At 39.1% G+C, this 23,105-nt stretch overlaps 1 protein-coding gene across 1 annotated transcript in view; it reads left to right on the plus strand.

Annotated features, from left to right (window-relative positions):
• The window catches only part of si:dkey-237h12.3 (teneurin-3), a 164,148-nt gene that overhangs the window by 107,108 nt on the left and 33,935 nt on the right, over positions 1-23,105 (plus strand). The window contains exons 7-16 of the mRNA XM_066648563.1: positions 1,045-1,250; positions 4,940-5,147; positions 6,751-6,852; positions 7,605-7,799; positions 10,753-10,953; positions 14,481-14,666; positions 16,909-16,935; positions 17,419-17,436; positions 19,366-19,512; positions 20,455-20,668. Of these exons, the coding sequence (XP_066504660.1) occupies positions 1,045-1,250; positions 4,940-5,147; positions 6,751-6,852; positions 7,605-7,799; positions 10,753-10,953; positions 14,481-14,666; positions 16,909-16,935; positions 17,419-17,436; positions 19,366-19,512; positions 20,455-20,668 (1,504 nt within the window). The remainder of the gene's footprint in view (positions 1-1,044; positions 1,251-4,939; positions 5,148-6,750; positions 6,853-7,604; positions 7,800-10,752; positions 10,954-14,480; positions 14,667-16,908; positions 16,936-17,418; positions 17,437-19,365; positions 19,513-20,454; positions 20,669-23,105) is intronic.

Consider the following 23,105-nt stretch of genomic DNA (forward strand, 5'->3'; position numbering starts at 1 on the left):
GTTTCAATGGTGCAAGGAGCACAAATCTTGGGCTGTGGACAATGTGAAACATGTATTGTTCTCTGATGAGTCCACCTTTACTGTTTTCCCCACATCCGGGAGAGTTACAGTGTGGAGAAGCCCCAAAGAAGCGTACCACCCAGACTGTTGCATGCCCAGAGTGAAGCATGGGGGTGGATCAGTGATGGTTTGGGCTGCCATATCATGGCATTCCCTTGGCCCAATACTTGTGCTAGATGGGCGCGTCACTGCCAAGGACTACCAAATCATTCTGGAGGACCATGTGCATCCAATGGTTCAAACATTGTATTCTAAAGGTGGTGCCGTGTATCAGGACGACAATGCACCTATACACACAGCAAGACTGGTGAAAGATTAGTTTGATGAACATGAAAGTGAAGTTGAACATCTCCCATGGCCTGCACAGTCACCAGATCTAAATATTATTGAGCCACTTTGGGGTGTTTTGGAGGAGCGAGTCAGGAAACCTTTTCCTCCACCAGCATCAGGTAGTGACCTGGCCACTATCCTGCAAGAAGAATGGCTTAAAATCCCTCTGACTACTGTGCAGGACTTGTATATGTCATTCCTAAGGCGAATTGACACTATATTGGTTGCAAAAGGAGGCCCTACACCATACTAATAAATTATTGTGGTCTAAAGTGAGGTGTTTCAGTTTCATTGTCCAACCCCTGTATATATATATATATTATCACTGCTGGACTGAGAACCAAAAATATCCATCTAACAGTGTCCTAGACTCAGGACTAGGGGATGTGCAGCAACTGGTGAGCAACCGTCTCTGACTTGAATGGACAGTGAATAGGCACAGTATAGAAACAATAAGGCCATTATATGGCTTTTTATGGATGACTGACAGTAAATAAACATGTAAATCATACATATTTGTCTACATCAAAACTTAGACATGTTACAGCCAGTTAACATACATGATGTTGAAAATGGAATATCTCAACTTTGATTGACACCACTCCATCTTATTTATCTAAACTAGATTATGTGTTAATAACTGTTTGTTTACAGGCAGGGTGGGTGGGGCGGAACCTTTGCTGGACTCAGGTCAGGTGGAGGTTGGGCAACAAGTTGGTCAGGCCGTTCCTCCAGCTGTCTTTTGGAGGTCCAGCCTGATGATGGAGCGTCCGCGCTTCCTCAAGTTCAACGTCTCCATCCAGAAAAATGCCCTGATCGGAGTGTATGGCAGGAAGGGTCTGCCGCCTTCACACACTCAGGTAAGGTGTTCTAGAGGCTCATGTCTCATATCAAGGGTACTTGCTATAGAGTATCCTTAGTATTACTAGTGTTATTAAGTAGTTAGTCCTCACTCTGTTGCAGTAATAGCTTGCTTTCCTGTGGAATAAATCAATTGCTATGAGGATTTGATGTCAATCAGCCACATAAATATCAGTGAGGTCAGGACCTCATGTTGGATTGTTAGTTCTTGACTACAATCACCACTCTTATGTTGGTTCCCATAGCACATTTCCACTGCTCCAAAGCTATGTAACCTGCTGGCCAAAACTAGGCATTGAGCATGAATACCTTAGGCTCATTTGAGGTCCTCCAAAGCATCACATTGTATTTCATGCTTTTCTATGGAGATTATATAATCTGTGTGTTTACTACTGGATGAATGCACCTTAATATAAATACTACACCTTTTATTAGTAGGTGAATAACAAAGTATTGATATGGAAACAATGTAGTAATCAATCAATGAACAAAAAGAAAAGTAAGGATAGTATAAACACAGTTTAAAAAACAATCTCTATAAAAGCAGCTTTGAAAGCATGTGGCTTTTATATATCCACAATTTGTTTCAGAGAAAAAAAGTAAACAAATAAATCTGTTGTTTTGCAAATATCAGCTGAAGCTATTTAATACCAGCAAGAGGGGGAGGCCCTTAAGCTCGAAGGTGTAAGACGCAAATCCTCCTTAAGTCAAAGACAACAAATCGTGTTTTAATAGAGACATCCCCTTTCTGTCTTTACTGATGGTCTCTAACACCCACAGCTGTCAATAAAACAAAAGTCTATTGTAGCTCGCCTGAAAAAAACTGACTGCACCATTGTAGATGTTCAATCAATGTGTTCTTAAGCCATCACAATAGACTCAGGAAAGTGCATTGAGTGCTAGCTCCAATTTGTTTTTTCTCTCCGTATTGCTTTTTGTACCTGATGAATCAGGAATCAATGGATAAAACTTTAATTCAAAGCCTTGTTTAAAGCCTTGGCCCAGAAACTTGCACTTTTTCTGGCAGGCTGCAAGAACAGAGACTTTCAAACACCAAAAAATAGATAGGCAAAAACTTAGGCCTGGTATTTCAGTTTTAGTTTTATTTCAAATTTCAGTTTCCTGAGAACACTGCAACTGCAACAACTCTGACATGGTGGTGGTGTTTTAGTATGTGCTGGGATATCCAGCCAAACCAACCAAAAATATCTAGCCAATAATGTTTTGTTAGCAGCATCCCTTGAGCATTAAAGAACAACTAACACATACTGGACCAACAATGTAAGTGTGTCTAATAAAGTGGAGAATGTGTGGGCACAGTGTTAAACTCCACCAGCACTGCTGTGTCTGATCCACTTGTACTAAGGTAACACACACTAACACATCACCATCCAAATAACACACTCTACAATCAGTAAAAATACATTTTGCTTATTTTCAGCATTCTTGCATACAGTGTTAAATCCTCATCACTGTGGCCACGACTGCAAAGGGTTTCACTAGAAATGTGTGCAATACATGGAAATACTTATAGAAAATAAGTTTTCTATAGAAATAGAAAACAGAAGTAGAAAATGCCTTTTAAATAAAGACAGAGTAATATATCATCGCTGTCCAAAAATATAATTATATCCAAGAACGAAAAATCCTTCAATTTCACTGGAAATCAATGTAAAAAGGTTTTATTCCAAGCAATTTTGGAGCATTTCTAATGGTCCATTAATAAATTCACACAATGTCAAGAACAGCTGCTTTGTTCAAATTATGTAGTAAACAAAAAAATGACAAAATACAGGTTTTTCTTTGGACAGCAATGAACCTGGAACCTGTAGTTTTTTGACATTGCTGTTCATTATCTCGAGCCGGTAGAGGCAGATGGACCCTGGTCCGGCATGCATACCGCAGTAGGAATGGTATCTGCCAATTCACCAGACTCCAATTTAAAAGTGTGTTAGCACCTGCTTCTGGGCTGTATCTTTGAAAGTGTGAGTAGCTGCAAGATCACACTGTTTGACTCTCAGTGCAGTGTTGGTCAAAATAATCAGCACCGGCTAGATGAAGGAAGGGCCAACATGTAATTCTCCACACATTATCTTTGTTGCCTTTGCCAGAGGCTTCAACCCTGGAAGAAGTTGTTTAATCAACTCCCACTGGGAAGCATTCAAGGACAGAGGTTTTCAGTACTGTGCCTTCGTAATGGCCTTGTCAGTGAGCACAGCTTGCAGTGGAATTTGCTGTTCATACAGTCTTTCTAGAATGACAAACATGGAATTCCAAGGCATAGCACAGTGTTTTTTGGAGCTTGTTTTCTTTGATGGACCATCGTTCCTCTCATTTTTTCAATGCACTTTGCCAGTGCTGAATGACATAAATGGGTAACGACATGTCCTGCAGCATCAACAGTCTTTATTATCACAGATAAGTCCAATCCTGCTATAAATACATGTTGCAATGTATGCCCTCTGCAACCAAGATGATAAAAATCTGGCCACAGAGCTCCATTGCTAGATTCAAGTTGCTTGCACTGTCTTGATATGTGCACAAGGTACTCAGGCCCCAAGTCATTCACAGTTTCCAAGAGCTGTGCTATGCTGACTACGTCTTTCTGACATAATTGTCATGCCCAGCACTCTTGATTTTAACTCTCAGGAGTCTATAATGTAGTGAGTGGTGACTGTGATGTATGGCTCTATAGTTCAAGATATCCATACAGCCGTAGTGACTGAGATATTACGACCTTTCATCTCTGTGGAAATACTCTCTATTAGAGCATTGTACTGAAGGCTAACAATGGAAAAGATTGTGTAGCTTGGCTCAAAGAAGTAATATCTCTGAACTCTTTTTCAGCGACAGAAGATAGTAGTTGAATATCTTTAATGTTAAAGCTGACAAGAAAATGTATTTGTTGACTTACTTGTGTTCAGAAGGGTTAGTGTGTACTTGTGTACTGGCTGTAGAGCTGTAAGCACTGCATACTTCATGTTGAGATATAGTTTAACATTGCAAAATAATAAAATTTTAATTAAAGGAGCAGGTAACATTTTATGTTAAAATTACAGCTTCAAAATCATTATGATGCTACACTGACTTGTAATAGGGGAAATAGAGCCTCTGTTATTACTACTTGGGGCTTAGCACTGCAGACACTTTACTATGTAAATTTTGAAACAGGGTAGGTCTCATTTCATTGAAATCGTTGCCATGAAATCATGTTAATCCCTGTACTGAGCGATGGTTATATATGGGTCACTAACACCATACAGCTCACCTCGTATTTGGCTGAAGTTTAATCTAGAGAAACACAGATCCACTGCTCCAATGCTCAAAGCCAACAGGCTTCTTCCCCTTATAGGCATGCTTGATATTGAACACGGTGACCTTTGACTCATGTAGAACCTAGTAGTTTCCCATTTTACTGGCAATGCTTTTATAAGGAGATTATACAACTAAGGTATAATTGAACATTCGTGTAATCAACAGTTGAACCTTAATGTAATAACCACTGGGAAGGGATACCAGAATGGTTCTGGACATGTAGAGTACATATCCATTTGACACTCCTGCTAATAACAGTCTAAATGTTGGCCAAACTTTAAAAACAAATAAACAAAGAGCAATGTCCATGTGCAAGTTTAATCTTTCTAAGCAGTTTTTCTACTCAAATGAATGCTGGATATATGTGTTTCAGTATGACTTTGTGGAGCTGCTGGATGGAAGTCGTCTGATCTCTCGGGAACGAGTTCAGCTGGATCCGGACCTCAGGGATGGCATGGAGAGACCGGTTAGCGTGCAGCATGCAGGATTCATTCAGTTCCTACAGGCTGGATTTTGGCACCTTGCTTTTTATAATGATGGCCGAACACTGGAACCTGTTTCATACAACACTATGGTGCTGGGTGAGTGTGTGTATGTCTCAGAATTGGTTTATGGATTTGAGATGTGTTTTTTTAATTTCATGAAGAAGAAATGATAAATTAAAAATCAAACTTATTGGTACAACTTTAGAATAGGCCTACACTTTTAAGGTTTATAAATCTTTTTAATAATAGTTATTTATTATATTGTTAATACATTAATTGTCATTAATAATCAGTTATAACACAGAGATAGAAAAGGCAACAGTGTCCTGTTGTATGCCAAATAGTGAACCCATATCCAACTACACGGTTACACCTCAGATCTCGCCTAAAACTGACCTTACTTTGTCTTCTCCATTGTTCACAGCATGGTGTCTGCAGCTTCAGCATATATTTGTTAATAAGTTTAACCATTAAATGAATTAACCACCAGCAGACTGTCTTTTTATACACTGATGATAATGTGGTGTACCTTAACATGTGAAATGACTAAATTCACATTCTCAGGTCTAACCCTAACCCTAGCTCATTCTTTCCCTTGATGTTTTCAGTAAGTTAACTGACACAGTACTAGACCATAATATAAATGAATAGTTCAGTTGTTGTTTGTGGTACCATGACCCTGGAGTGGATAAGTGGTTACAGACAATGAATGAATGTTGTTTGTGGTGGTGGTGTTATTTTTTTTGTAAGTATGTTAACTGACAATGACTCAAAATGCCTGTCTCTAATGTGCACTCGAATAAGGTCTTCTCTACAACACACTGGCATTGTTACTGCTGTATATCTTATTCTGCTTGTCCACTGAATGTAATAGCTGTAATAATGAGCAGAGGAACACACTCTCAGTTCCGGGAGATCGATAATTCAGACCCCCCCTCCCCCCCCCCACACACACTCACACACACTCACACACACTCACAAACACACACACACACTCTGTGGGAGATGCTGCAGGAGCATTCATGCTAACGTGCCTCGGGCTCTTCTGCTGGTGGTCTGCTGCTTCAGATATGAATTTATCGACGTAATGGGTTATGAACGGCTGCTTGTGTTTACAGCTCACTATGGTGCAATAGTGTGTTTGTGAGGGCTCAGTAAAGATATCAACTCCATCAGCTTCCATTCAGCCAATTACAGACTTAATATTTTATGTGCTTATGTGCTGATTCAGTGTGTGTGTGTCCCTGTTGGGAACTGTAGAGGCTTCGGTGTGCAGGAATGTTTGTGTCTCAAACAAGACCATATTAACCCAGTGGGATTTAGGTCTGCATTTCAGGGCCCCAGGCACCAGGGGTCTCTGTGAGCAAGATGGCAGCAGTTTCTGTGGTTACATAAATGCTTTTTCATGGTTAACCTACATTCATTTCTGCAGTTGTGCTTCACACATATTCATAGGTATTTACATTCAGTTTCCATAGTTTTACTATACCCCAATTCATGTCGTTACTTTCACCCACTTCCAAAGTTGTTTTACTCCGCCATCCATCTTCACACTGCTCTTGTGTTACACCACAGACATTTCCATGTTAAAACCCAGTTCATGGTGACCTCACTTCTGAAATTCCTACTATGCTTTTACATAACCATCAGAAGGGATAAAAATGATTAGCTTGACTTTTTACTTTTTCACTTCATTCAGAATCTGTGATGGAATGCCCACACAACTGTAACGGTAACGGAGAGTGCGTCTCTGGCACCTGCCGGTGTTTCCCAGGATTCCTAGGGCCGTACTGCTCACGAGGTAGGATAATTTATGATGTAATTCTTTGGCTAAAGGGCAACGCCGACATTTTCAACATTGCTAGGCTTATTGTTATGCAGTGAATGGAGTTTGGAGTACACGCATTTAGAGTCATGTTCCAAAGCGGATTATCTGTCTCAACAGCAGTTTTGCAGTATAAAGCTGACCAGTGGAACCAGCTGCAAGAGCCACAACACAATAAACCTTCACCTCACACAGTCATTGTGTATTTATATCATGTAAGACAGCAGAAACATGGCATAATTATCCACAATGTCGGACGTGTTCTTTAGCTACTGTGAGCACTGCAGAGTCTGAATCTTTCACGCTTTAATCTCTTGCCTTTGAGCGTTACCTCAAAATGTCAGACTAATGTATCAATCAAGCAAACACCAACAAACGCAATCATTTCAAACTTGGCAGCTTGGTTTTATAATGTTTAGAAAAAGAATTGACAAGCCAAATGGAAAGGAGGCACACACACACACACATACACACACACACACACACACACACATACACACGTATGATACCCCAGTTGCAGTTTGTTAGTGCCTTAATGATTAAATTTTTTTTGTGTGTTTTTGTGTGTATCAAGTTAAAGCCTAATTTACTGTCTTTCCTTCCACAATGTCATTTGCGCTACATTGAATGGTACAAATACTAAATATATCCTGAAGACCTGATTTGGAATAATGAGGAAAAGTGTGATTATTATATGAATGTAACCTCTGCTCCTCTGTGTCTTCCAGCGGCCTGTCCGGTCCTGTGCAGTGCTAATGGAGAGTACAGCAGGGGACGCTGCCAGTGCTACAGTGGCTGGAAAGGCACAGAGTGTGACATCCCCGCGGGTCAGTGTGTGGACGCCCAGTGTGCAGGTCATGGCCTGTGTGTGTCCGGCCTGTGTGTGTGTAACCCCGGCTACAAGGGTGAAAGCTGCGATGTGGGTGAGTGTGCAGCATATTGATGCTATGTTAATGTTCAGGGACTCCACTATAGCTCCTGCAGTCTCAGTGAGGGCAAAAAATAATTGTTTTAAACATCACCAGTCATTACTGCGATGAGTGTTATTGACTTGGATGGCAAATATTTGTTTTGATAAATTACCTTCATTTAAGCACGTCCATGGGCTTAAATGCTTTTCTGTGGACACTTGCGTCAACATCGAGCGTCATACAAAACCCCCCACATCTTCTAACGGCGCTTATTTTCTGCCTTTCACTCGGCCCACCCCATTATCTCCTCCGGTCAATCCAATCGAGAGTATTGATCGCTGTCCAGTCAGCGTTGGGATGGACTCTTTAGATGTATATTTTCAGGTCACTTGAGCGCTGTGTTAGATGTTATTGAGTTGAGTGAGTAATTCACCTTCAGGCTCGGGAGCGGAGGTAGATTGGGCTTGCCCTCATTTAGAGGAGAGTTCAGCTAGAAAAGGATTCAAACGTCCCTCAACAACAGACTCATGTTGTTTCATCACTTATTTTCCTCTTCATTTTGAAAAGGGACATTTAATCCTGTCCAACCAAATGTATTGTTAGGGATCCATTCAAAGGCTTTAACTTTGTCCCATTTAAACTGGACCTATGCAAAAAAACATTGCCGTTTAATTTAATCTTATCTTTTAATAACATTATTTCTCAATGTTAATAAAAAAAAAGCCAAATCATCACACCTACTACTTTCAGTCCTGTTTCTAAAACCATTCCTTTAAAAGGATGGTTTGGTATATCTGGAACAGGGAGTCAGCAAATTGCGAGGAGCAAGGTGCCCAAGGCGTCGTTTTCAAACACTGTCCCTACCTCATGTCTCATTCTCAAACAAATCAGATAATTACCTGTCTTATAGATAAACAGCAATCTTTGCTGCTCTTTCTAGGCCATTCTGTGTCCTCGGGTTCCTTTAATGTTGGAAAGCTACAATAATGTGTACTGTGGTTTGCCTTCTGGCTTCATCCAGCCTCTTTTATTTGGAAGCCTTTTCCATCTGTCTTTTTTCGCTTTATTTGTTTAGCAGTGTAAATGCCTGTACATGTGTCTGCCATTTTACCAGCCTTCAGCACCATGTGTGAAAATTTAGCAGGTGGTCACCTTGAGGTGTTCATGTGTTGTCAAATTTAGATGTTTAAATATAGACAAAGATCATACAAAGTTCTTACTCTTAGAAAAGACAGGAAAAGAGTCAATGGATTTGAATTTGTTTGCATGTCCTTCACTGACAGCTCTACATTGAATGCCCTCATTTCTAGATTCAAATAGATTTAAAACATTTCCAAATTAACTTTGTTTTCAATTAATTGGACTCCCTTAATTAACATCCATATGGATGAGCAGACTTTACAGATTGAAATTGAGGCCATCTCAAATAAAGGTTAATGGGGCTATGATTAATGTGCTTCTCTAATACAAACATGCTTCAGGGGATGTAACCTGCACCTGGACACCTGCTCTGAAATACTTCTGTTCATCCAATTTCACTTGAAAATGTTTTTATTTCTCCAATATATTAAGTAACAACAAATCAAATTGGTCCTGCATTAATAGTCATTTTATTTTTCTATATAAGTTTACTTAGGACATTGATGGAAATATAAGGAAACATAAGGAAAATCAGTCATTTTCTCTGTCTCTAATCCTGCTTTTACTTTACCATTAAAACTGACAAATGTCACTGATGTCTTCTGATTGTATTGTTCCAATTGGCAAGTTGAGGTTGACGCACTCCTTACAACTTCAGCATGAACTTGCTGAATCTAGCCTGCTATAGGCTGAATAAGTGTAAAGGTTTGGGGTTTTATAACATCACAAAAAACAGTTAATAACAAATTATGGTAGCTTTGTTTCCATATATAGGCTAGAAACCAACCATAACCTATCTTTACTGCATTAATTAATTAATTCATTCATTCATTCATTCATTCATTCATTCATTCATTCATTTATTTATTTATTTATTTATTTATTTATATTTTCATTTTGATTTTTAATGACATGGGTCCTTTAAGAGCAGAGGACTTTGTAACTACCAGGCATTTTCTGTCCCATCAGCTGGACACGAAAGCCACAAAATGAGATCCACTTAAGTGAATTAACAGTAAAATTTTCATCTAATTTGATTTTGTAGTCTACCATATGTGAATAAGTGACATTTTGGGAATCAAAGCTTCAGCGACATCTGTGTTATATAGAAGATGTGTTTATGCAAATTGCTTTTGGTGGCCTTTTTATATTAAATTGGGATTTATCACCATATGCACAGTCATTTGGACACCGATGAATCTGCCTGACACGTTTATACAAGCACAGAAACAGAGTTTCACTGTACAATTAAACCCTCACTTTTTAATTTCTATTTAGCGTCATTGAACACAGAACAAAACAAATGCAGATATGCAGTGTGCTGTCAATGGTCATACTCTGTAGAGTGCACATACATTTAGCAGATTACCTTTGAGTTAGCAGTTTAAAAGGAATGTTAATGAATAAATTAAAATTAAAATGGGCTCCCAAGAGGCCCAGCTGTCTCAGTGTTGGCCCTATCATCAAGTCCAACAGAGCACAATTGACCTTGCTCCCTCAGAGCGAGATGACTCCCCCTCTGTCCCTATCACTTAGCATTAATCTAGCCAGTGTGTGTCTGCTAACTGACCCACTAATGTTGTCCAGTGGGTTGAGTTCCAAAAAGCTGAAATATTAAAAGATGCAGTGACTGGTTTCACATGTCGTGGAGGAAACATGTATTAGCTTTTGCCTTCTCAGCTTGGCAGCCTTGTGTGATTCTCTGAGAACTAGACAGGGTTGCCCACTCATTTTTTAATACTGTGAATAAACATCTCTTTGAGAAACTAAATGGGGTCATTGTTTTGCTTTTGGTGACATTATTTTTTTTTTGCATTGTTTGCAGTGGACTGTGTTGATTCTTCCTGTTCGGGTCATGGGTCATGTCTGCATGGGCACTGCCACTGTTCTTCAGGCTGGACAGGGTCCAGCTGTGAATCTCCAATTTCTCTGTGCCCTGAGCACTGCTCGGGCCGTGGGACGTTCCAGAGTGAGACCAGTACCTGTGTGTGTGAGGCCAACTGGACTGGGCCGGACTGCTCCACAGGTAAAACAACAACATGTATTTTCTGGGAATGGTTCTTTGTCATACTAGGATTGTGTGTGTGTGTGTGTGAGTGTCTGAAAGAGAGAGAGAGAGAGAGAGAGAGAGAGAGAGAGAGAGAGAGAGAGAGAGAGAGAGAGAGAGATCTGACGTGGTTCTATGTTTTCTGAAGTACAGCTGTCACAGAGAACGCCGGGATGATGTCCCTGAGGGAAATGTGCTGCATGTAAAGCTGCTTTCGAACTGAGATGAATCTAGTTTAAGTCAAGTTTCTTCCTCATATGCTGTACACTGCAGAATCACTGAATTAGGAACACCTACCTTGTTCATAGTCCATCAGCTCCACTGACCATACAGGAGCACTTTAGCTGTTTCTCTGCAAACATTCTCCTTCAATGGTCAGGACCCCAGCATGACCACCACACAGCAGGTTTCAATGAAGAGATACTGTAACAGCATGTAGCTTTATCAACAAATGATAAAACTAAAAGGAGAATGTAATGAAAATAAAAGTGTGTGCAGAAAATGGTCCCACAGACTTGGAAAAATAGGTTTAAAAAAGATTAGTTTAATGAAACATCAAAATAAACAAGCGTTACAGCACTCAAACTAGCTTAAAACGGCAGGTGTGTCTAGCTTGTATTCATATAGAATGATCATTGGAGATCGTTTTTAGTGGGGTTTTTTTGGTCCAATTATATCTTTAATAAGTAATAAATTCTATAAATAGCTCATTGCTGGAGGACACATTTTATGAGGTAAGGTGTACGAAGGAAATTCAAATGGACATGCCATGGGTCTTCTTATCAGAAATCAATATTATTTATTTGAAATCATCATTACCTGCAGGTTTAACCTTATTAAAATAATAATAATTCAATTGATTCAAACACTCTGGAAGTGTGCGTGTTTGCGATAGTGTTTGGCAGCAGTAGCCACGGCCATGGCCCTGTGGGCGTCCTCAGTGGGGTTTTTGTCTCTTCATTAGCTCCAGCGTCCCACCTCAATTAAATAAACTTTAATTAATGGACGCGTGGCGTGGATCGACCTGCCGCCCGCTGGGACCTGGAAGTGCTAAAAACAGATAAACACCTTGCCGCTAATGAAAAATTGATTACATCGACTAGGCTTGAAAAAAGGGGGCCCTTTAAAAGAAAAGAAATGGAGTGATTTGCCCCTCTCTCTGCCGCGTTGTTAATATTCCACACAGCCGGCCACTGCCTAATCAGAGACCTCGAGGCATCACAATCGAAGAAAAACTATCAGGAAACAGGGCGCAACAAGCTTCTGTTCTCTACCATTAGGGGGCATTCACTTAAATCCCATTGCCACTTCAGTTCAGCCGCTCGTCGTTTTTCTGTGTTTACGCTTCTTGTGCTTTCTTCCCAAACAAAAACGTTCCTCGAGGGAAGTTTCCGGCCATGAGGCAGCCTGAGGCACCGAAGGACGAGGGAGTAAAATGAGACATTGATGTCATTTTTTTGGTGCAGTGTCAAATTGGCTCCACAATGGCCTTATAAAGGGAAAATTGCCACCAGTCGTGGTATTTGGACCTGTCCTGGAGGGTCATTGAGGTGATAGCGCTGAAGATGTAATGATCGGTTGAAACATAGGTGGATGAGAGCAGGAATGTTAAAGGGTTTTCCTCTAGTACAAGCCTCAGGACATCTGGGAAGTCTTCTAAGGTTAACAGTACCAGTCAAAAGTGTAAGAACACCTTTTAGCATCATGTATTTGCCTGTTTATTTAAATAAACAAAAATAAACAAATGAACAAAAAATAAGAATAATATGTATGTTGTGCTAATATATCCAAAAACATGTCAGAGAGAGAGAGAGAGAGAGAGAGAGGGTGGTGGTGGTGGTGGTGGGGGGGAGGGGGGGGGGTGGAGAACAATAAAACTGGACTCATAAAAGACAAAAAGATATCTTTGAAGCCATTCTAATAGAATCCAGGTTCCCAGCCCTGGTCTAAGAGTATCTCCCTGGGTACTGCTCTAACACACTCACTTCCATGAACAACCTTTTTTTTTCACTCTCTAAATGCATTGTTTCTGAGCCAGCACAGTGTGATCACACGTGTATGATCTACGGTCCTGCTGGAAAAGCATCTCAGGTGGCTCATCATGAAGCTGCTTGAGAGAATGCCAAGAGAGTGTAAAGCAGCATCAAAATAAAAGCAGGTTCTTCTCTGAAGAATTTTCTCTGTGAAATTTCACCCATTTGATCACTTCAATGAGTAAAAATAAAGGAAACTCCTCAGGATTTGGAGTACCCAAGGTATTAGTCAATGTCTTAGCTTGATTTCTGGACCCTAGAATAGATCCTCATATTCTGGACAACAGACAACATATTCAGGAGGTCAGGTTTCAATAGAGGAGGTCTATTGCCTGAAATTACCTAAGAAAAATACATCAAGATTCAGTGCTGTCACTCAGGCCTTTCTTTGGCACAAATCCTGAATGTGGTTCCACATTTAATTGGGTATTTGTGTGGCAATCAATATGACAATGCAATAACATATTTAGAAGGAATAAGTAAAAAAGAGGTCATTCAAAATCCCCCCAAAATTGCTCTTGAACAAAATGAGCAGGACCATAATAACAATGTAGGTGCCAGCTTTCAAAACAAATCACTTTCAGATTGGTGGTGTTTCTGGCAGTGTTATCCAACATTGGATGCAAGGCCAGGAAACCAGTGTGTAATGGTGTTGGCAGTATACCAAAATCATTAATTAAAATAAAAAGACTTCTGGCAAATGTGAATGAAAATAAAAACTTTCTTGGAACAATGGATTGTGCTGTACTGGTTGCATTATTGGGAAGAACAAGATCAACAAACTGTACATTTGGTAATTCTTTTAGTTCTTTGTTTTAAGAAATATAAAAGGATAACACTAGGTTAATTTCGCTATAACTCATGTATAAGCATTCTATAACATTTATAAATCAATACTTAAATGTATATGAACAACCTATGGCTTGGTCTCTATATTTATAATTTAACATGGGTTTGGTTTTTGATTCAATTTATTTATTTAGACAAAATTAACTTACACTTACCGTGGTTTTATTTATAACACTATTATAAAGGACACATAAAACAGGTCTTACTAAGAACACCATAAACACAATATATTCAAATAATAATAAAAATGCATGAAAATACAGGAAAAATATACCATCAACAGTATCAGTATCCTTCACAGAACCATATAGTATGTGGTGTATTTACCAAGGTATTGACCGTTAAAGATTATTGATTTTGAATAATACTTTATAACAGTTTTATAAATGAACTAAATGCTCAATTTTATGGGAGCCCCACATTCTTTCAAACCCACAGTGTTGAGTTGAGTTGTCTACTCAGAGCAGAGGAATGGACAGAAATGTGGACAGAATCTTGAGTTTTTGGAAACTCTTGTTGTTGTCAGTTATTTTTCTTTGAATTATGAAAAGTCCTACTTGCTTTACCTATTATTTATATCTAATGCTGCACTTTTGTTGTGTGTGTGTGTGTTTTTTGTTGCAGAGTTGTGTGTTACGGAGTGCAGTCCTCATGGCGTATGTGTGGCAGGTGTGTGTCGCTGTGCTGAGGGATGGTCTGGGTCTCGCTGTGAGCTGGAGGAGTGTGAGCCTCGCTGTGGAGAGCATGGTGTGTGTCGTGAGGGGAAGTGTGAATGTGAGCAAGGCTGGACCGGAGAACGCTGCAACATCGGTGAGTTTAAACTCCAGTGGTCACTTTACCCTGAGGGGTGGATATTTAATATTTTATTTTTACATGCGATATGTGTGGTCTGGTTGAGCACATCCACTGTAAAGTGCCAGAATAAAGGTACAGGGTCACTGTTTTCACAAAGTTAGAAACTATGTAAATGTATCATCATTTTTTATGTACTACACACTAGAACATTTCTTGGGAAATTGAATGCGTTTAGCTACATAAACAGAGACCACATACTAATACTCATTTAGAGTTTTTAAAATCTATGCAAAAACCTGCCTGTGTTTATATCCCAAGAGAGTGACCAAACAAGACTTCATCCAATACCCCCAAATATTTTTTTTTATTTTATTTTTTGGTAACAATGTACAGTCTAAAAATACAGTTTTGATTTTGTTGACCCAAACCAAGCTGACCCTGTGGGGTCATTGTGCTGGGTTATTTCCACAGTGACTTGTAATTTTGTGTAGCCCATAAGCTGAGTTAGTGGCTAAATCAATATCTCAATAATATTGGAGAAAATACAGATAATAAAATGGCTCCCTACACTTTCCATTACTTCTGTTACTTGGACATTATGTCACTGTAACCCTTAAATCTTGTTCAGAAGATGGATTATTTTTTCTTTTAACCAAATTATTTCTGCTCTTCCTTCAATTTACCACAAGAAAGATGGCCTGAGCATACAGCAGTAAAGGGACTGATAGAATGAGTCTCTAACTGCTTTAGTAACTCACTGTAACTTTATTATTTACACGTGTATGTATTATAAGTCTGTATAATTAGGCTGTACAATTATTGTTATGCTTTGATTTTATTATGACCAGGGTTACACACATGTTTACATAGAGAGTACATTCCAATTACAATCCTAAATTATTTCAAACTAATTCATACATTTTCGATGTATTTCTGTGTCCCATTTTTGCATTTTGTTTCATATACTAAACTTTAAGCTATTCTGTTAAAATGTAATTGCAGCATTGGGTCTTATTTATAGCTTATGAGATATTTACAATCCCTATTAGCAGGTCTGATTCAGCATTTTTCTTGTTTTCTCAAAGAAAATATTTAAATAATGAAAATTGAACAAGACAATTACTTCCTAATAATCTCCTAACACACATAAATTTGGCATGGAGGGTAAGTTTAGAATGTGCACTTCTGCAGAATGTGTCCCAATATTTCAGTGAACTATGAGTGACTGACAGTGAATATGAAAATAGGAAATTAGAGCATACTTTGCTTCATCAGTAGACATAGACATACAGTAGTAAAGAGAATTAAAATAGAGGTGATCTGAGATCAGTGGTGCTCCTTTTTGTTTCCGGTTACAATTAGCAGTGTCCCTGGAGCCCAATTAGAGGCAAAATGACAACAGGAGACTCCTCAAATTATGACAGTTAGACACAGCCAGTCACTGTAAACACAGCAACTTATATGGAGTTTATTTGGATTGGAATACAGTATATTCTTAATATCTGGTTAACAACTTTATAAAACATTTTCCCTGATATTCTAAAACAATTGCACAGTAGTAGACTTCCCTATATTATAATATACTCCACAAGTACATAGTGTTTAGCACCATTAATTACTTAACCATATCTTAAGCAATGTACTTGAAACTAATTTAGAAGAAAACAACTAGTTTTATACGTAAGACCACATTCCACATGCCAGTAACACTCTAATAAACAAAATCTTATTAGTGTTCAAGAGCTCTTACTGAGAAATAATGTGAAAGGACCAAACTTACTTACTTTTTACTTTTAAATGAGATCAGACATTCTTGAATTGAGGCACTAGAGAGGTGCATGGAGCGTGCAGTGAAAACACAGATTGACATGGTGACATTGCCACCAAGGCACAGAGTGAGCAAACAAAAAAGTGGTTTGTTTGAAAAATAAATTCCAAATTTTGCATTTTGAATTTTTTAAATATTTTTAGTTTTACTTAATTAGTTTTGATGTGATCCAGTTCTCTTTGAAAAGTTCTCAAATCTAAACACCCACAGAATCATCATCATTTCTAACAGTCATTACTTCTTCAAATACATTGGTTTTTCTAATGGTTTTAGTGTGAAACTATTTAATCACAGGTATTATTCGGGGAAATACATTATAATTATGCAATATATTGCATAATATTTGCATTAAAAGACATTGTTTAAATCTCTCTCTCTCTCTCTCTTTCTCTCTCCCAATTTCCCTCTGTTTGTCTCTTTCTGGCACAGCTCACTTTCTAGATGGTAAAATCAAAGGTACTGTGTTTTCTTTTGTCACAAAGTAGTCTTTTCATTATATTTAATGAAAATATTTTTTGTCCTTTTACTCTTTAAATCCTTGACTTTCTTACTTTTAACTGTTTGAACTAGAAATTGTTTCTGTAACTTTATCACAGGTTCTTTGACAGAATGTTTTAAAACTCTCCGAAATGATTGTCATGCATGGATGCTGTTTCTCTCCATTGACTTCCAGTGTCCCTGTGCCCTCTATAATTTTTATTTATTTATTTTTTTAACAATGCAATGCAAATATCATGAAATGTCATATTTACTGAAGCGGGTTTGAGCCTGTGCGTGTAATTTGGCACCCTAGAGGAGGGGTGTGTGTGTGTGTGTGTGTGTGTGTGTGTGTGTGTGTGTGTGTGTGTGTGTGTGTGTGCTTCCTGCACTAGATATGCACCTTTTTAATTCTTTTTTTTGTTGTTTAATTTCCTGGATTATGTCTCTTCGTGATAGCAGACTGGATAGGATACAGAGGTAACGGTTGTGCTGGCCTGAGGAGAGCATGTAGCTCTTATTCCCCCCCAAACCACTGCCCCCACTGCCCCCCTGAGCATGACACTCATTGTCTATGCATACTGTCTATTACTGTCTATTACTGTCTACCTACATGTGCACACATTCCAATGGTTACGTGTGACCATTAGTCACCATGGTACGATTACACATGCGTGCACTAACATATGCAAATAAATATGCATAAATAGGAACACACATACACACTCACGCAAAGCTATGGCTGCGCACATATGCAAGTGGACATGAACACATAGATGTTCATCCAAACTCACTCTTTTGCACATGAACGTATGAATATGCAAACACTTAGACACACATACACATGCATGCACAGACATATGCAAATGGACATGCATAAACATTAACATACATACACCAGTGGCACTTGCTGAAAAGCAATTTTGGGTAGGCCTGGTTTTTAACAAAAAATAAAAAATAAAAATAGTAATAATAATAATATAATAAATAAATAGCATTCATGTCTCATGCGCTGTATCAGATCTTTAAACTTGATAAAACAGTTGCTAAGCTGTTATTTGACTGTGAGGAGCAGAAAGTGGAGCTCTGTGATGTTCAGTTTGAGTAAATTTTACACATTCAGGAATGAGGTGACATGTTGGCTGTCTGACTATCGACTCAATTTAGACTCACTCTCACACCCTTGAGACACAAGCCTCAACTCGTGTTCACATCTTCTTGATCTTCTTGACTTGTGAAGAGCTCACACAGGCCCAAACTCGTTTGCCCAAACTCATTCATTAAGCGGTTAATTAGATCCACGTACCTTGTAGCTACACTCATTGATCATATTATGAGAAACACTTCCTATATATAGATGTCCTTTAAAACTATATCATTGCTGATTGTATAAAAGTGTTGCTGCACACACACACACACACACACGCACGCACACACGCACACACACATTCGTGCATTGAAGCACCACTGTCCGAGATTCTCACTGTCTTGTGTTCCTCACTTTGTCTCTCTTATCTCCTGGTTCTGATGCAATATTGAGCAGTTGCTAAGCTCCTTTAGTTTAGCAATTCCTTCCTCTGACTTCAGCCAGTCTCTGATAAAGGAGATGATAGCACTGGAGTAATCAAACATGTCTGACCCAAATCTCCCCCCTATTTGTTCCGTTACACTGAGTGAGCTGTGGATTCACATGGATTTACATTGGATTTGATTTGCATCTACAAAAATGTGTTGAGAAATTGAGTTTATTAGATCTACTGAGAAATTTATTTCAGCTGAGAAATGAGGTCAATTAAGAAATTGCATGTGTTGAGAAAATTGGATATATTGAGAAACTGGGTCCATTGAAAGATGAGGTTGTAGAATTTTCTTCATTTAATGAACTTTTGAGAAAAATGAGTATTTAAAATGGAGAATTTGAATGATTTGGGAGAACAAATTTATTGTAAAACTAAATCTGTTTGGACTTTTGTTTGACTGAGAAACTGAATTTATTGGGAATTGGATTCTATTCAGGAAGTAAGAAAATTGATGCATCTGTTGAAGTAATGATCTGTTAGGGAATTAGGTCAGGTGATAAATTGGATTTTGGGACTATATAGAAATTGAGTTTGTTGAGACAAACAAATTAGACCTATATAGGCATTAGAGTTTCATAATATTCTGCATTAAGCTTCCAGATGATCTTTGCTAAGTCCCTGTATCAAAATGTTTTCATGTGAAATTACAGCTCTGTTCCTACGTCTCGTCTGATGTCTCTGAAACGTAAAGTTTCAGACGTTTGATTGACTGAGACACATTCCCCATGTTATCCCTTTATGTCTAAAATGTGACTTGTATGTTTGTGTTTGACCCGAGAGTTGGGTCGCTGATATACCGGTGAGTGTGACTGCTGAATTTGTCCCGTAGACAGCTGTCCTGGCCTCTGTAACAACAACGGCAGGTGTGTCCTGGACCAGAACGGCTGGCACTGCCTCTGCCAATCGGGATGGAGAGGGGCGGGGTGTGACGTTGCCATGGAAACCCTTTGCTCTGATGGCAAGGACAATGAGGGAGGTGAGAATTACACTGATTCAACTGGGGAATATGGTGCAAATGAATGTATCTGGCCCCTTAATATTCTGTGTATTTAGTTGCTAAGATGTAATTTCCTTCATCCCCTGTTGTTTATCTACAAATCATTGCTGTCATAAGAAAACTCTCTAACTCCATTTCTGTTTTCTTTACAGCATTTTAAAATCTCAGGTGGCATGTGCCTGATAAACTGAGCAACATTACTTTGTTTTGTCTTGCCTGTAGTTACTGTACTACAGATGTCAATGTTATACAGCAAACTATAGGTTTAAAGTGTGATGTTTATCTACAGAATTAGAGTTTGGGTTAGGGATGGACGGTATCCACATTTTTCATATCGTTATACCATCTCAAAATATTTACACAGTACAGGTATTACCGGGGTTGGGGGTGGGGGGTACACTGTCGGGCTGTGTGAGCCTCATATCTGCAAGCACAAAGTCATGGTCTTCTGAGTATTTTTGTCTTTTTCAGCTTCTTCTTTTTTCTTTTAATCCAAACTCTTGCTTAACTCATTTAACTGTGGTGGGCTTGTGTTATTTTGTTATTTTCCCCACCTGTTTTTACTGTCACCACCAGTCAATAAGCTTCAGCAGCGCCCCCTCCCTGTGGCTCTCTTAAATGCACATGAATGAACTATTTGGCCTTGTACTTCAATTAGTCAGACACCTTGCTCTTTCTCTCTCTGTGTGCATGTGTGTGTGTGTGTGTGTGTATCTGTTTGTGTTTCTTGTTCTCCCTGGGTGGGTACGACCTCTATCCTCTTAATACGCAGCATGATGCTAGACAACATAGGTGCAAGGTTCCTGACTGAACAAAATTTACAATTAAAACTCTCCATCAAGTATGTTGAGCTGCAGCATTTTGTAAAAGCTGTGGTGGTCCTAAAAACATTATTAATGAAGTATCTTGCTGTTTCTGCAGATGGCCTTTTGGACTGTATGGACCCAGACTGTTGTCTGCAGAGTTCCTGTGAGGATCAGCCTTACTGCAAGGGATCTCCAGATCCCACAACAATTCCACAAAACCAGCAGAGCTCCTCCTCTCCCCCAACTCTCACCTTCTATCAGCGGGTTAGCTTCCTCGTGGCTTCAGGAGGAACCCACCGGCTTCCTGGAGAAAACCCCTTCAACAACAGGTTAGAAGCTCAGCCTCATTAGTAATGGGGGATATTGTACAAGTGAAAATATTAATGCGTGTTTGATTAGGTGGCTGGACATGAACTACTTGGGGGTGCTACTTGGAATTTATCTTATATTTCTATTAATAGCTAACTGTAATATATATATATATATATATATATATATATATATATATATATATATATATATATGTAGAATATGTATGTATATTTGTAGAACTGTGAAAAGAATATTATTCCTGAATTCTGTAGTTTTCCATTTAGAGAGCCAGTTTGTTCACTAACTTATCTTGATGTCCTTGCTTTCTCTTGCACATTTCTAAGGGGGCTGATGTTCAGGGATGTGTGGGATTAGTTTGGGATAAAAAAGAAAGAGCACAGTCCTGTATGGAAGCTGTTTTAAAGCTTTGGGTTTTGTATGAGTATTGTGAGCGGCAAGAAAGAAAGCAAAGTAGAGATGGATTGTGTAATGTTACCACAGCCTGGAGTTTGGGTTATGGGTGGTTGTGTATAAATAAAAAGCACACAAAGAACTGGGTCAGTACATATTAGAGCTACCTTTGTGATTACATGTAATTGCAGTTGCAAGTTTTTCTCCAAATATGAAAAATATAAAGGGTATGAACACTTTTGGAGTTACATAATAAATGACATTTAAATTTGATTTACACACTTTATCAACAGGTTCACACATGCACTTGATTATTCTGATTGAATCTAATTACATACGTATAAAATAAAGCATTTCCTTCCACAAAACAAGACACTCAATCATAATGTTTCATCAAATTCAAGTCATAATAAGAAATCTCCCTCTTTTGCTTAGAACCACCAATATAGTTTGGATTGAAAAATAAGTATCTACACTTGACACAGAAATTGACTGCTTCTTCATAGGGGAAAATAATTCTAATAAAACCTCTTCCAATTGTTATTACTACTTCTTTACCAAAGTCCATAATTTGAAATGTGTTGAGAGCTTGTTTGAAGCTATGGTGACCAGCATAGTCCTCAGTAACTGACTATGATTTATTTCTTCTTTTTTTCCTTCAAGATGACTCTATTTCTTTTTCCCTGGGTCATGATTGAAGTGTTTTGTGTTCTACCTGGGCTTTTGTTCTACCTGCTCTGCTGACCTTGAAGCTGTTTGATGTGGTACTGCTGTCTAACGCAGTGTTCCCCGCGGGAGCTGGATCTGCAGGGGGAAAGAGAGCTGTATCTATGTCGGAACAGCATAAACAACACAGCTTTGTCACAGTGCCTGGACCCTGAGATATTCTTCCCTCACATGTTTGGTCCCACAGGCAATGGTCAGATACGTTCTCTAAAAAAATAGAAGACTGGACTTCTGTGTGGTCACATGATCCAGTTCAAGTGTTAGCAATGCGGGCAGTAGAGCTGGCTCTACTCAATAACTATAAGCTGCTTATGACTACCATCTTAAGGCTCATTGCCATTTAGTACCATTGTGATAACACGCGTGTGAATGATGCGGATCACTTAATACTACCTAAATGTTTCGAGAGGGGGTTTGTCATAAAACCCCTACAAGCTAGGTTTTGCTCAGTTTTCATTTGCTTTACCTAAATAGGCCTTAGTAAACACAACTTGAGTTAAAATGCAATATATCTAGTTAAAAATCTATTTAAGTAAAATAGATCCGGGACATGGTGGAACAGACATTTGTTGAGGTCAATTCTTTTATTAGAGCGGCACGGTGGCGCAGCAGGTAGTGTCGCACAGCTCCAGGGACCTGGAGGTTGTGGGTTCGAGTCCCGCTCCGGGTGACTGTGAGGAGTTTGCGAGGAGTTGGTGTGTTGTCCGCGTGGGTTTCCTCCGGGTGCTCCGGCTTCCTCCCACAGTCCAAAAACACACGTTGGAAGGTGGATTGGTGACTCCAAAGTGTCCGTATGGAGTGTGACTGTGTGTGTTGCCCTGTGAAGGACTGGCGCCCCCTCCAGGGTGTATTTGCGCCCAATGATTCCAGGTAGGCTCTGGTGACACTGTAAAAAGTGCTTACAGATAATGAATGAATGAATTTCTTTTATTTATGATTCCTAATTATTTTTAGTTATATTTTTCTTTTCATTTTCTTCAGTTCAGTTGCTAGGACATATGACATATTTGAGTGGAGCCAGGACAGTTCAGTAGACAGATTACTTCGTCTAGGCTGTCTGCCTGAGGCTGAAATAAAATTAGTGGACAGTGCTGAGGTTTTGATTAAGAGTTGATGAAGAGTTGCGTTCTTCACCCAGCCCCTGTTGTTCTCATTCAGAAATTATGCTGCAATTAGCGGGCAGCTCAAAGATTACAGGTCGGCTGCTAAATGGCACTTGGTGGAATAATTTGTTCTATAATTGTCCCTGTTCAGAGTGTCCAAGCAGTCAGATTCTGTGGAGGGCAAATGGGTGAGTGAAGGGGAAAGTCAAGTTTC

The sequence above is a fragment of the Hoplias malabaricus genome, chromosome 17 (genome assembly GCF_029633855.1).
Source record: "Hoplias malabaricus isolate fHopMal1 chromosome 17, fHopMal1.hap1, whole genome shotgun sequence".
NCBI classification, from domain to species: domain Eukaryota; kingdom Metazoa; phylum Chordata; class Actinopteri; order Characiformes; family Erythrinidae; genus Hoplias; species Hoplias malabaricus.